We start from the raw sequence: 16,206 nt of genomic DNA on the forward strand, positions 1-16,206 counted from the left end.
AGGACCAAATATTCCGTTTAGTGCGATGTCTAAGATTAGGTTTCTTGAAATCCGTTAGTGTGTTACTTGCATTTTTATTTCCATCTTGCAGGCCAAATGACATAGGATGAAGGCTATTCGTAACCTGCTGATTTATATATTTTCCACCTATCTCCTGGTTATGTTTGGATTAACTGGTGCCCAAGACTTCTGGTGTTCCACTTTGGTCAAGGGGGTCATTTATGGATCTTACTCTGTAAATGAGATGTTTCCCAAGAACTTTACCAACTGTACTTGGACGTTGGAAAACCCAGATCCTACCAAATACAGCATCTACCTGAAATTTTACAAACGCGACATGAGCTGCTCGAACTACGCTCTGTTGGCTTATCAGTTTGATCATTACTCGCACGAGAAGATAAATGATCTTTTGAGGAGCAACGAGTCTATCGTGTACCTTTGCGATTCCAAGAATATCTACATATTTTTGCAGTACGACAAGAATTTTGTCCAGCTTCGCCGGGTTTATCCTTTTGATTATCCTGGAGTGACACACAAGAGAGCGGAAGATCAGAGGTCAGAGCTGGAGTTTTTGGTTTTGAACAAGGTGAGCCCCAGCCAGTTCGGCTGCCAGGTGTTATGTTCGTGGCTGGAGAACTGCCTAAAAGCGGAGAAGGGAACCGTGGAGTCGTGTGGGATAGTGTACACAAAATGCAGCTGCCCTCAGCATTTAGGAGATGGCGAGTCGGAAAATGCACTTGTGCTGAATAACGTGGTCCTGCCCTTGAACGCCCAGACTGAGGGGTGCCTCACTCCGCAGCTCCGAACTGCGCAAGTTTGCAACCTTAGCGCTGAAGTGAAACGACCGTCTAAGGAGGGTAAGTGTGATTACGTTGATATGTTCAACATCAAGTGAGAACTTAAGTCATTTTTAATTTATATTAATACATAAGCTTTGTTTTTCTTTTAAATATACAGTACACAATCTACTAGTATCTGAACGCAAAGTTTTATATTGCTGTTTTTCTTTCCATCTCTACTACCCTTCCTGCCGCCGAGTGTGTGCTGAGTGCTTTTGAAAAAGAAAAAATGCGTCATTAGTAGAGCAGATCTGTCGCTGAGAAGAGGAGCAGATCTCAAATTCCTCCTGTTTCCTTATACAGTGCTGTGCACAGAAACCCAATTGGAATCGAACAAGATGAATTCTTTGGTGTATACAGAAGAATGTCACGACGTCTCAGTGTGGTCTTGAAGCTATGCATCCTATTCAGTGTAGCTGGACTGATGTTGTTGCACCTCCTCAAAATTATGATGCCCGCTGTGCCTTTTGAAAGAGTTTTCTTAAAGTCATTATTTGTATAAAGGGTCATTGCGGTGCATGGCTTTTAGATCACATTAACATTATCATTTAAAATGGCAACAACAATTTAACAAGCCTCTCTCTCATGGATTTGTTGTTGGCTTATTTTAATGGCTTGTTTCTTACAGCCTTCTTGCTAGAACATGAACATGAAATCTGAAAAATATGTATGCAAACTTTCTATTATAAAAGCCTTAAACAAATATACAGTATTTGATAAAAAAATATTTTTTGCCTACCAAAGATATACTGTAGAATACTCCCACTCTGTCAGAAATGTTGGAAAATAAGAGGATTTTAGACTATTATGATGCATTCTTTATTATTAGCAGTTACTCATTCTTTCTGACTGTGCAGACACGTTTATTTTCTATTTCCCCCGATAAGCTCATCGTTCTCTTGCTGCTGTTGAAAAAGGGCAAGCCACCATACTGGAACAATACAACATCCCACTGACCTCCCTTCTAGAGGAAGGCACAGTACAATAGGCGGTAGGACTGGGACTAATGCTTTGTTATATAATACCAGATTTAATTAAACCATTAAGACCGAGTTTATGAGGTAGAGCCTGCGAAAAGTCCAGACCTGTCTGTCCCCACCAGCTGTGCTTTCCCCTCTAGCCTGCGAAGCTCAGGGAGTCTTTGGACATCACATTAGCATCTTCCCTCCCTTTTCATTTTGTTTTGGAGTATCCTTTAAGCTGAACCGGTCAATTTAAATTAGATTTAAAAGCACTTTATTACTTTTTATTAATTGGTTCCAAGAATTCCTTCAGAGAGACAGATGGAAATGGCGTCTCATTTAATGATGTGCACTCTTGAGTACTTGTGCTTGTATCACCTGTAACCACTTCCATGCTCTAGAATGCGGTTTAATAAGCCCAAAATGGAAGAGCCCACATATATATTTTTTAAATTCCAGTACAATCAGCCATAGATAATAAAACACTTAATAATTACTTGCTGCCAAGCAATGACTCTGGAATTTTGTTTCCATACATTTGCTCACAGTTGTGAAATTAAGGCACTCTTGGGAGTAGTTCAAGTCCTCTGATCAGATGGAACAAGGGCATCACAATTACTCAGGTTCACTTGAGCTTAGCCTCCTAAGCTTTCTCTGTATCTGTCACATTCAAATTCAGCATTTAGAGTGACTGGCAGAATGAATTATATTTTCAGAAATACCTACAGCAAACATCAATCCAGGGTTTGGAGATTTTCACTTTTTTTACAGTAGAATCATCAGATATAATCTCTTTTCATTCTGTGGTAGAGCTGGAGTTAAAGTTAACATTTTGCAGTCTTTTCCATAATGCTATCAGGGTTTTAAGAACAATCTGTCATGTGATGTGACATACAGTATGAATGTAAGTGATGTAGCTTTTGATCGTACATTAAAACTATGTGTTGGAAAAAAAACAAAACAAGATACCTGAAGGCCTCTTTTTTATCATTTTCACTGTAAAATAACTGTAAAATAGTAATGTATTTTCTAATATGGAGTATTGTTATAGCATTCTTGTTCATATGCTACTGGCAGCTTATGGGGTCCAACAGTAGCTTATTTATTTTATAAAGACTTTACTCCAAGCTTCTATTTTTAGCTGAAGGTTTTAAATCCTTGTTTTTATCTGGATAACCACTAGATCACCAGCAGCTGAAATGAACACTCTATCTCTTACTGCATCACAGTTTCAGCATAGAGTTTTTCTGATTAGAAGGCTGTGACTGCTAACAGTTCACAGGACTGCTGCTTGATAAAATGGTTGACTTTGATCTCTGTTAAGCATAGCAACAGAACCTGCCTTCAAAAGCCCAACAACGAGATCACTATGGGTCACTCAAGTTTTTTTGCATGTGAAATCCTTATTTAGGCAATCAAGATTTAGCCTTAAAATTTACCAATGTCTTACGAGTGTGATTTGAGTAAAACATCAGTCACAGCCTTTTGTTTGTACTCTTGTGTTCAGCTGCAGGCGAAATGCAACACAGTGACCAGTCCAGCCAAGCGTAGTTCAGCCATTTTTCATTGCTACTTTACCTTTGAGTTCTGTATAATTTATTTTGTGTATAAATGCATATATAATATGTACTGCAATTATACACAACTGTACTCAGTTATTATTAATAATTTTTGAGTTGCTTGCACTGACAGTAAGCATGGATTTAGTCAAACTATGACTTAATATGTAACAAAACAAATTAAATGAAATATGGGAAGTTATAAAGCAAATTAATAAAAACCTACATTACTACTGAATAAATCTACCTTGTGATGAAGATCACAAAAGCTGTTTGTTCTTGTGAAATTAGTCCATTTATTGACAGAGATGGGCCTTTATGAGAAATGAAAGCAATGCATTTCCATTTTGGACATTGGTGTCGGTGACTGGATTTTGAATAACATTAAGTTAATTAATTCCCAAGTATTCAGGATTTTTAATGGCTTTTAAAATGCATATTTTGTCACATTTTATTAAATCGGTTGTGACTTTTCATGAATTATGATCTTAAAAGGCGGAAATAATTTAAATAAATTTATGATAAAAACACAAAATTCCCCATGAATTAATTTTGGTTATGTTAGTAAACATATTTTTTTCTTTTGAGTTTGTAGCCACAGTGTGTTTTAAATAAAGCTAAAAAACATGCTAAAAAGTGTTTTTAGATAAAGACTTATAGTAGCGTCTTTCAGCAGTGTGATTTGGTCTTGCAAATACCATATTGTGGAAAACTGTAATATTCAGACATGTTTTTGACTTCTTTGGCAAAGCACATGGTATACAAGCAGGGGATCTCAAGTCAATGTTAATAAACCTTTAAGCAGACACACCTACAGGTACATAGCTGTACCTTATGCTGCTGTCTCTAGCACTGCATTGCAAGAGGCAATTATTCAATTACTTGGCTTGATAGCCCAAGGGTAACCAGCTCTGACACCAGTCTGGAGCTCAGTGGAATTGACTTCTGTTTCGAATTGGTATTGATTCCTGACAGAAGGGTTTGAAGAAAAGATACTATCCTGTGGTACATGATTTATTTATATAATGTTTAATATAAAATTGAGACAAAAACCCTACTGAATTTTCAAACAAACAAAATCACCAACTCACTGAGTTGCTTTCAATATCCATAGAATTTGTATCAACACAGTGAACCCTGTCTTGCCCCAAGCAGGAGTTTATATTCAACAATTATAAAAGTGTTTGTGTAGTAATGTTTTCAGCAAGCAGATAGAGCAGAGGTGCTGCTGTTCTTGCATTATTGTTTAACGCAGCTGGTGCAGAGCAGCAGTCAGAGGATCACTGTTTATTACTGCTCCCCTCAAGTTCCTCTCCGATGCTGCCCAAATGGATTTAATCATTGCTGATAGACTCTGACGATCGATGTCTTGGAGCAACCTAACAACATGACTGGCCTTGTTAGTCTGCCATCTGCAGCATTATCATTTCTCTTCTGAACATTGTTAGACCCTCGCCTGTCGCTCTGTCTCTTAAACCTGTTTGTTTTTGAGGATTACACTGCTTTATCATGCTGGATTGACATGTCACATCACATGATCAGTGCTATTTTCATTAGGGTTTTGCCAGACTCGACAGGAGGACAGGCCGTCCTTATAACATCTAATTTCTCTGGCAACGCGTGGTTTGGCCAGGAGCAGGACAGGTCTTTCCCTGAAAAGTGTTTTGTTTTAGCAGGTAATGTAAAAGGGTGAATATTTAAAATTAACACATAAACTCAAGTCCCGTATAAAACCTTTTTTTTAATTACAAGCCATGGATTATCTTTTCTATTGTGTTTTATGTATCAAGGAACTATTTTACAAGTCTTAAAACAAGACTGGTAAATGATTTTGAAGGACAGTTATCCATTATGCAGGGTTCTTCTTATTATATTGTTTTGTTCTTTTGCCTGGTTGCAACTTGTTAAAAATATAGTCTTAATGGAAAACTACAGTGCACTGCATTGCCAAATGAAGAGTGTGATCAGATTTCTGATAGCTTGTCACATAGTATGGACGTTTCCCTATTGCGCCTTGCACAAAGTCAGGGCTTGTTTTCAGGGTGGGCCACTGGTAAGCCCAATAGTTACACTGCATTAAATACAACCATATTGACTCAGAGGCCATCTTAGTTTCATTAACACATTCAGGAGAGGAGGAGGTAGTTGAAAATTAAAGGCTTAGTGAATGGGACATTTTTTTGGGGTGATTTTCTTCTAGACTTGCCACGGATGGTTCTTTTCTCTTAAAAGAGTGACTGTTATATTACATGGCCTTTTTTACTTTTAAAATTATTAGAACAATTAATATTATACTGTATATATATTTCACATCCTGAATTTCTTGTGATTGTCTTTCTAGAGTTGTAGATGAAGGCTGAGGTTAAAGTAATTTCTCAAGGCGTTAGATTCCATTACAGCACCAGCCTTATCTTGGATGCTTTTGATTAACATGTCAGAATTACAGAACTCCATTCATTATTTAATGAATGTTGTATAACGTGTACAGAATTTACAGTTTCATTATGTGCCCTGAAATCAATTAGTTGAATTCACAAGCACATTTATGAATGGCATGAAACCTATGCAGATCTGTGTTGAAATATGACACTCCATTACCATAACAAGCATTTCTGTTTATTCTTTGAGCCATGCAACACAAAGCTCATTTACAAAATCAACCAGTTGTGCACTTTGTGAATTGCTTAATGTATGCACAGCGCAGACAAAGCCTGCAGTGCCTTATCAATGTGATTCAGCCCTGTCCTGAACATACCATCCAGCAGGGAGTTATAGAAGATCCATTCCTTGCAGTTATTAATATTTGAAAAAACACAACTGAAGCTGCCCCAGTTCACTCAAATGTGAACTGCTTTCTGCAGTGGTGAACTGTGTCTAGAGCTAAGATGGGAGCACTTAAGTCATTTCGCCAGTGACCTTAAGTACATTTAAACCATTTATGCAAGTTCAAAGAATTAAATGGATAATGAGCTCAACAACAGGACTATGTTAATCCTTTCCAATGTGCTTTCTCTTTATGTTTTCTCTCAAACACCTAGTTGGATTTTTGGTCTCTATATCACAGTTTATTGTGTTTTATTTTAAGTATGTGGAATGCAAATTAATTTAAAATATTCCCTCTTTAACAATAATTGTATGTAGTACCTGTTTATGCAAATCTGTCACAGAGGTGCATCTCAGTTATCTAAATCCCCAGCTGTTGGGTAGATAATAGTGGTTTATTTTGTTGAAATCCTCTTCCAGATTACATAATTTCTCAGGGGCAAAAGAACGGCTTTTACTTCTGTGCATGACAAAACATGAAACCTACTGTACTTTACCTCTGTGACTGAATTCATGGAGGTTATTATTATCCTTAATAATAATAATAATAATACATTTTTTAAGTTATACCAAAACTAAATCTAGCATACCTAAAAATGGTTTGGTTTCAAATACCTTTGCTTGAAAAAACAAATCATCTTAAATATGAATATTAAGATGGGTTTTCTCATTTTTGTAGTTTTTTTTTTAGTTTTTCATTTTCTCACTATGAGCTAAAAATGCAAAGCACATATTTTTGTGACTCTCTTGGTAAATGATTTAAATTACAGTAATTTAGCAGTCCAGCAAAGAAAATACCAGAACTTGCTCTGATTCACCCAAAGGATGTTCTTCTGAGCCCTGGGTGTTTTATAAACATTTCCATTAACAGGTGATTACAGCTTAGTGGAGTGACGCACTGTGTTTGATCATTTTTCTGTGGATAGTGCGCATTGTGGGTCTGTTTGTGCCAATACATTCCAGGTAGATAAACATGTTTAAATGTCAATTATTTGAAAGGGGAGTTACATGTCTCTTGAAGAAAGTTACAGTTACATATTACACTGAACGTGTAATGAAGTAAATGTTTGAAGTAAATGTTTAACAGATGATTGCTATCAAACAGCATGCGCTTTAAATCTGGCAGCTGCCCAGGACTGAAATTGTGCACTACTGCACTGTGTGTGCATGCATAGAGGTGCTTTAATTTGCAGATAGGGGTGGTATGTATCTGCAAAGTTGAGCATTGTGATGTGATTGCCACCTGCTTCTATGGATGGTAGAAAGGAGCATGCTTCTGCTTTGTCAGGTGATCCAGGTCTCCTGTTGTTAACAGATCTTTGGAGGCAGTCTTTGAGGTTGCATTTGCTGGCTTAGATTACCATACCTATTTCTCTAGCATTATGTTACTCTTATACTGACAACGATTGCTGTCATTCCTGTAACCAAAATATCTCACACACATACTGTACAATACTTAATGCTGTATGTTTAAAGTGGCATGTTGGTTTTCACAAACTGTTCTTTATTCTTCCATGATCTTGTATAAAACCGCACATTAAAATACAAACACGTTGGTATTAATTGCAGCATTTACTTGAAACTTTATGGTTTGTTCATTTTTATAGGTATCTTAAAAATTCATAGATCTTGCCATATTACAGAGGAGAAGGCTGATTTGTGTACAGAGAGTTGAGTTTTGACTTCAGTATTAACACTTCTAAACTAAACTTCTTTAATCAAATCTAACCTAAGCAAGGTCAAGCCTGGTCTGTACTGGGAGAGGAAACCTCTAAGACTAACCATGATGCTGATGCATGATGCTGTGAGCCATAAAGGGTCATCCATCTGATCCAGAATTTCTCCAGTGTGCTGACAGGGGTACTGGGCTACTGGGGTACTAGGAGGTGCCGTACTTTGAGATGCTGAACAGTATGTGAGAGCAGAGGTGTAAAAGTTGACTAAATTCCAAATCGTGTGTATACAATCTGGCATTCCTAAATTTCCCCGTAAATTCCAGGAGTAACGTCACTTTACAACCTGATCTGCTGGGTACAGGGACTGCTGTAGAATAATAGCTGCTACATGCCATCTAAGTGGGTGCTGTACCTCATTAGTAGTTGAAGTAGATTCCTTCATAGACCTCAAAGACTCTGTGATCCTTTGAGATAAAAAAAAATCAAATCACACTTAAAAGCACAAGGTATTTATTTTATAATGGAAATGTCACAGCTCAGAATCAGCAGTGTTGAACAGGGCCAACATCTGCCATTAGTGGCTTATGACCTGTAGTGTGGTGCTGAAATAGGCCAAACAAGCAGGCAGGATAGATCTGCACACGTGTCACACAAATTGAATCATCATTATTTTCTGATGACAGATTTAGTATGTTAACTTAAGAAAGGTTACAAACGAGAAGAGGCCTTTCAACCTAACATGCTTGCTTGGATGCCAGTGGTTTATTCAACCAAGAACCTCATCCAGTTGTTTCTCGGTGCATCTCAGGGGAGCTTCAACAACATGATGGCAGCTTCGTTTTCTGAAGGGATGTTTTCCACCAAATGGCTACGTGTTACAGCCAGTGGAACTGTAGGAACCCCCACTGCCTGCTTTGGCATCATGAAAATTTGCTGCTGGGTTTTGCTAAGGTTTTCTTAGTTCCAATTCTAGTTGTGTGCAAATGCATTTCAGCCATTACCTTTATTGTGGCTCATCTGCAAATAGAAGAACATTTCGTTATTTGTAACAATCATACCTGCCACCCTTGATTGATGGTTCACTTAGGGACACTGCATGGCACAAACTACAGGATCAGTTAGGACACGTTTTCACAGCATGGGCACGGATGACAAAGTATTATGAATAGCTTCCCTTTTGTGAGTTTACAGGTGATTTTTCTTCTAAGATGTTCTCTTCGCAAGAAAATATTTATTAATTCCAAACTTTCTCTGCACATCCGATGTAGATTTTATGCTCATTTAAAATTAACCTCAAAGTATGTGATTCAAAATTTGGATTACTCTAAAAAATTAAGCCTACGTAAAAATGCATTAATGTCTTTATTTTTCAGACTTTTCTTTTTTTCTTTACAGATTTACAGTTTGATTAAAAAAGCTTAGATTTTGTGGGAGCACAAAACAGAAAACCCAGACAAACACAGGGAGAATATGCAAACTCCTAAAAATGCCCATCTAATGTATTTACTGTGGAGTGTGAAGCTAGCCCACTAGTAAGAAAGTATAATTCATGAACAACACTAAGCAGTAAACAGATACTGTAAAAAATAGTCAATATGCCATGGCTTCAGGAAGGATTTTTTTGTGCATATACATTGAAACGTATATCAGTAGCAAATAAATGCATGTGATCAGAATATTTGTGTTGGCACATCAGAGGGTTTCTGACATGCTTGCATTAGCATGAGTTATGTAAACAGTATGACAGTTACTGTAAATACTGTGCTGTATTAATACAGTGTATGTTTTTCTGTTGTATCTCTATATGTAATAAATGTGAAAGCGATTCTGGTTTCAGTGATGTTACAGATAATTTCACTTTGGTTGGTATCTTTTGTGTAATAACAATTACAACAGTTTTCAAATTTCAGAGATATTGGTCAATCAGTCATTTCTATTAGCAGAATCTGAAAACATTTTACTTGTTGTGTATGTGAAGGTGGAGCTTAATTATCAGTGTAACAACGTACTAATGTATGAAAAAAAGGAAATTAAAAAGACTGAAATATTCAGTAGTTGTACGAAAAGAAAACTTCTAAATTATTTTTCTTAGTTATGCAATCCAATAAAAATCAAATCATCAGATTTTAAGCTTGATGCATTTACTTTCAATTTTATTTCTGAACAAGCTATCATATAAGTAATTCAAATTAAAAAATGAATAAGCACTAGACGTCCTCAGATATGAAAGAAAATGCTGTATTGTATGTATATTGCTACAGTTTGCTATGAAGGCAAAGTGCGGACATAGTCAAATTCGAATACTCTCTATTTACCTTTTCTTTTGCTGAAGAAAGATAATAGTTTACAGTATAAAAGCATAGATGATGCAGCTGTGTGACGCCATCTAGAAGCACCTTAGATATGGTTGTTCTTGATGGTATTCTGTTAATTATACTAAATTATAAAGGGAATGGTATTTATAGACAAACTCCCTGCAAGAGACACTCTACTGTAGATCAGGGTAATATTCATAGACTTTCAATTTGCTAATGTATCACCCTTCCATAAAAATTATATGAAAATTAAACCAACAAATCATAGACCAATAGGTTCTATAGTCTTGAAGAGACAATAATTAGAATCGAACTAGAGCATTTTATGTACTGCAATAGGATTGTAGGGGATGCATAGCATGGATTTAGAAAATGTACAGTAGGCCTTGCAGCAAAGATGGATACAAACAATATATTTCATATGGATTATTTCAATTTTAAGAAGTCATTTTATACAGGATAAAAGGTATTTGGTCTGAGAATTAGGTAATGTAGATTAGAAAGAAAAAGGGGTGAATGCTTAGATTGTGGTGGAGTATTTCTTCCCTAATTTGTTTCAATGATCTAGATAAGAATACAGTTAGTAACTTAACTTTTCTAATGAACAAAAATAGGATTAATTAATTGCAATTACTTAATATGTTTTATACAAAAATAATTGTTCCCTAATACTTCAATGTCATAGTGGTCAGGAAATCCATTCGTTTCTGTTACCTACTGTATACAACTTCTTCTTTTGTAGGCCATGATATCACATTGTGACTGACAACCAGTGACATTGTTGCATGTTATTTTAACTGTATTGAGTAACATTTTATTTTTATACAAATGCTATTGATTTATGATGCAGAATTTGTAATGTTATACAAAGTCTTTCTTTTGTCTCCCTAACTATTTCCAAAACTGTTATGCGATGTAAGCAGACTTTCAACTTCTCACAGATTCACACTCAATTTTATGTCTTAATTAGCTTAAATACATTTTGAGAATGTTATGCATTTGCTACTGTTCTGGTGTGAATCATAGTTCTGGGTCAGATGAAGCTGGGGTTATTCCTTTATATGAATTATTCAGTTTGCAGAGCAGTACAAGAGATTACAGTAATGTATAATTTAATAGGTTAAACATTTTTATTCATCAATAAATAAAATATATGAACCAGATGTGAACTCTCTGTGTTTTAAAATGAGCTTAAGTTGGTTTGAGTTCGCTATCCAATTGATAAACTATTTTACTGATTTTAAAAAAAATGTTGTATTCATAAGGTAGCTCTTGTATTTCTTTCTTCCATGTGTCTTTTAAATATAATTAATGTTTAAATTAATATAACCTATGTCTGATCATTGTTATTTGTTTGTTCAAGGACATTGTTTAAATAAGGCTTGTCAAATTTGATTTTTGTTTCTCAGTGATATTTTGGAATTTTCTAGATTCATTAATTTGTTAAAAATAAATGGTAAAGTTGTTTGAGACCTTTAATTTAATTTATAGACTGTTACTTTGCTGTAATTGATGCATTTGGAAAGATTACCTGTTTCTAAAGCAGAATTAAAGATGCCCCCACAAATACTCCAATACTTCGCTGTGTTGCTCATCTGCTATGAAGCACTATACTCGGCTGATTGATTTGTGGGTGTCTTGGTTGTTATTTGGGGATGTAGATCTACTTTTAGCACTGTTTTTCATTTCCAAGAAAATCTCCTACTGTTCAGCAGTTAGTACTGCCCTCTAGTCTTGCTTTAGATTGAAACAATGCACCCATGTGGATTTCACCAACGTGGTATTTGAGTGTTTGTTGGTGCAAAGCTCTGAAGAGGTCCTTTCAATCCTTCATGTTTATTTAATACTGGAGCTGTGCTTAAAAATATTAGGGTTTTTCTATTGAAACATGTTCAAACATTTTAATGCTATTAGAATTGCTAGAAATGTTAACATAACAACTAGAAATGTTAACATAAATATGAGATAAAACAGCATATAATGTCTTAAGATACCAAAAATATACATTTCATTGGAAATATACTGGGAAGCACAAATTAGAAGAGGAATGTCATGTCACTTGCTAAACCTCTTTAGACCATATGGTGTCACGGGAAGCCAGAGCCTACCCGGCAAGCAACGAACGCAGGGCGGGGTACACCCTGGACAGGACACTAGTCCATCGCAGGGGAAATACGAGCCAGTCACACATAGGGACAATTTGGAGGCCACGGTAAAGGTTGAGGGGGGAAATTTGGCCTGGACACCAGGATAACTCCCTCACTCTTATTGAGAAATGCCCGGGGATCTTTAATGACCACAGAGAGTCAGGACCTCGTCTAACGTCTCATTTGAAAGACAGAACCCACTACAGTATAGTGTCCCTGCCACTATACTGGGGCATTAGGACCCATACAGACCGCAGGGTAGGTATCCCACTGGTCCCAATAGCACCACTTCCAGCAGCAACCTTACCTTCCCAGGAGTTTCCCATTCTGGTACTGACCAGGCTCAACGCTACAGCTTCAGTGGGTCCAGTTGAGAGCTGCAGGGTGATGCCAGCTGAGCAGATGAGGAATGTAATCTAATCCCTGTGTAAAACTATGTAAAAATGTAAAACTGATCCCTAAACTCCAGATGTGCTTTATCTTTCATTAGAAATACATGTCTAAGAACAGACCCAGCTTTGAAACAACACTGAATTTTTTAAAAATATTTGTTAAAACTAAAGTGTTAAATTCTGTAAATTAACATCACAATGACATTACAATGATGAGTTAGCGCTGTGATTTTTGAAGTGACTGGGGCTGTTACAGTGTGTGAAGTTATGGATAAGTGGACATTCAGAATCTAAGCAACAGTCAGGGCTGCTTTGTTCTCATTTGTTTCCCACTTCAAAGACAAAATGAAGTGAATATATTCAATTCAATTCAGTTTATTTTTATATAGCTCCTTTCACAACAAGGTTGCCCCAAGGCGCTTAACAATACAATTGATGATACATTTTGTCAATACAGAACAGAAGTCCAGAAGACAACGGAGGAGAGGCACCAAAAACTCCTTATTTAGGAGAGAAAAAACCTCTAGGGGTCCAAGGTCAGCTGGTTGCCCAACCCCTTTGGGCATGCTAACATTATATAATTTAGAGAAGGAAACGATGAGGGTATTAATCCATCCAGCCATCATGTCTTCTGTGTGCAGATCTCTGTAGACCAGTAAATTCCTCCTAAATGATAGGTATATCCACGATGTCCCTCTTGGATCCATGGCAGTGATGCAGCATCCAACTCAGATGGTGCCCGGACATGTGGGGAGGAGAATAGGATAGTATACAATATACAATCATTTATATTAAGCAGGCTTCTGCTTCTTTATTATACAAGTAACAGTTTATACCATAAGGTTTCTAACGTAAGGGAAATGCCCTTCCTATGTATTTAGCTAAATATATGTATATATATCACTTTTCCAAACAGGAAAGATGAATATAAAAAAAAAGGAATCATTTATAGAATTCTACATAGGCCACTGTCTTTTTTTTTGTATCTTTTGCATGAGTTACAGGTTTTTTAAATTCCTTAGTCACGAACCAGTTCTCATTTACAATGGAGACTCTCTGGACTAGAGACAAATTTACACAGAAGGGCATTTACTGCGGCAATTGGAGTGAAGTACCTTGCTTAAATGCAGAACAGCCGAAGCATCCCTCCCACAATGCTCTGGTCATGGTCTGGCCAGATCCCCAATCACTACTCTTCATTGCTGCCTAAAGCTAGTTTTCACAATACAGTCCTGTTAGTTACCTCTCTCCTGTGCAAGCCACAGTTGCAGTGTCTGTTGATTCAGCTGATCCATCAGAAGCGGATATGCTGCAGAGAACAGAAAATATTGTGATGGTCTCTCAGGCTGTTCTCCTTTCAGATAGGTGGCTTGGGGTGTTTGTCTTGCACACTGCACTGGTCATTGTGACTCCACTTTGTGTGAAGTGAGCAAGGAGTGGTCTGTATAGTATAGATATGCCCTTTTCAATTGCTGCCTCTTTACACTCTTAAAGACCATCTCCAGGGTAGAAAATTCACACAACGATAACAAGTTTCAACTGGTCATTCAACTGTTGCTCTATACAATAGAAATTGTATAAAAAGAGTTGTTGGGTATCATATGTTGCAGGGCAGGATACTGTGTATAAAAGTGCTACAGTCCAATGTATGACTCCTAGCTGATGGTTTAATTATGAATTTTCTTTATTTTCTGAAATGCCATTATGTACAGTACTCATTGTGTGAGTGGGATAAGCTTCAAGACTAACTTTAAAGATTCTATGCCAGACTGGCATTTTATAGTCCAGAACTCCTGATCTCACCACACACACACGATGGAAATGTGTTTCTGCCTTTATGTAACATAAACTACCTATATGTAACATGTTTGTTACAATAAAGAATTACTTAAGGGCAGCATTTGCTTCTTTTAAGTAAGTTTGACATTGTGAGACACTACAAATACTGCATTTGTCTGCTGCCCTTTAGGAGCCCCATAGTAATTATTATTGTATCAGTCTGTTCATTGCTGATATTGGCACATCAGCTTAATAAAGATTCATCTGACAGGCACTGAAAACAGAGACCTTCCTTTTGCAACATATACACCTATGCGATTGTAATTTATTCTTCTAGATTTTACACGTTTCCATCTTAGTGGAAGTCACACTATCCAGTTTCAGGGACAAGGGGATTTGGCTGAATGCTATCAGGCTTTACTCAGATCTTGTGACATTTGGTAAGGATCATGTTGTTTGTGGTATACAATATTCATTCTGCTGCAAGAAAAAGCATTCCTACAGTGTAATTCACTGAAGTTCATACCTGAAGTGAACTTCAAAAGTCTTGAGCCAGAAGTTGGAAAGATTTGTGTGCAGTGATGTAGTAGCAACACTCTGTCTCCCACCCCTGTAAAATGTGTTAAATGTTTTGGGAGTGTACCGCAAATGAGTTATTGATGCTTTATGTCCTTTGAATACTTCTGGAGCGGTACTGCAAAATGATGTATTATATTCACTCTTGCCATTTTGCAGGTTTACTCAGTAAATAGTGTGAAATAGGTAAACATTAGTAACAGGAGAGCATGTACACAATACTTGTAGCAACAGAAGGTTTTTGTGTTTACATCTGTTGATTTCTTGAGATACAGTACCTTTTTGATAGTGACTTAAAACTGCAAAAGATACTAAATAGTGTATTGCACATCTGCTGTTTATACTGTATGAATTTATAATCATGTATACAATTTTTAATCAAAAGCTTCTTAAGATTACTAAGGTTATGAACTAGAGGTGACCATTTATTGCCTTTGATGAGCAATGTGTCAGGCAAAAGCATTCCACACAAAAGATTTGAGTGTTAATTTTTTTATGTGATCTGTAAGTAGTAATTATACAAGCTGACAACAGTAGAAAAAAAATGAATAGTTCTCCTAAGTGTCTTGTCTGTACTTTAATTGGCATCCAAACAATTTAGAAACAGTATTTGTTAATATAATATGAGATCTTGAAGGAAAACTGAAATGGACATAAAGTAATGAATACCATATAGATATTGACTTTCATAACAGATTAGTTTAGTATTAGTGTGATTTATTATTTTTTTATCACAAAAGCAGCAAGAGCTCATTCTGTCTCAAGCTTATTTTGTTACTTTTTTTAATACAGTATGATGTCCACAATGAGGACAACCTACCAAAAAACAACACTTGAAACAGTGTTTCACCATTAATAAAGAAAGGTAAAAAGGGAAACTAAAAAATAAATTGGATCTGAATTTAACTTTTATATTCATATTTTTCATAGATTTACAAGTATACCTTTATAAAAATACTCAATTCATCTGCATAAATATAATGCATACATATTCATAACGTTTACAGTGTATTATGGGAGTCATAATAAATTAAACCCAGTAATTAAATTAAAGTTACAACACAGGGACAGACACACAATGCAATTCTTCAAGCTCTCTGTTGCTATAAACTTCAGAAAGGATAAGCAACTTACTAAT

The 16,206-nt window shown here is 36.3% G+C and overlaps 1 protein-coding gene across 3 annotated transcripts in view; it reads left to right on the plus strand.

Moving 5' to 3' along the window:
- adgrb3 (adhesion G protein-coupled receptor B3) overlaps positions 1–16,206 on the plus strand; it is a 179,555-nt gene that overhangs the window by 3,262 nt on the left and 160,087 nt on the right. For all 3 annotated transcript variants that reach the window (XM_088609774.1, XM_088609775.1, XM_088609777.1), the window contains exon 2: positions 92–857. In XM_088609774.1, coding sequence (XP_088465900.1) covers positions 107–857 — 751 coding nt within the window. In that variant the 5' untranslated portion in view covers positions 92–106. The remainder of the gene's footprint in view (positions 1–91; positions 858–16,206) is intronic.

The sequence above is a fragment of the Lepisosteus platostomus genome, chromosome 17, assembly GCF_059453375.1.
Source record: "Lepisosteus platostomus isolate fLepPlt1 chromosome 17, fLepPlt1.hap1, whole genome shotgun sequence".
Lineage (NCBI taxonomy): Eukaryota > Metazoa > Chordata > Actinopteri > Semionotiformes > Lepisosteidae > Lepisosteus > Lepisosteus platostomus.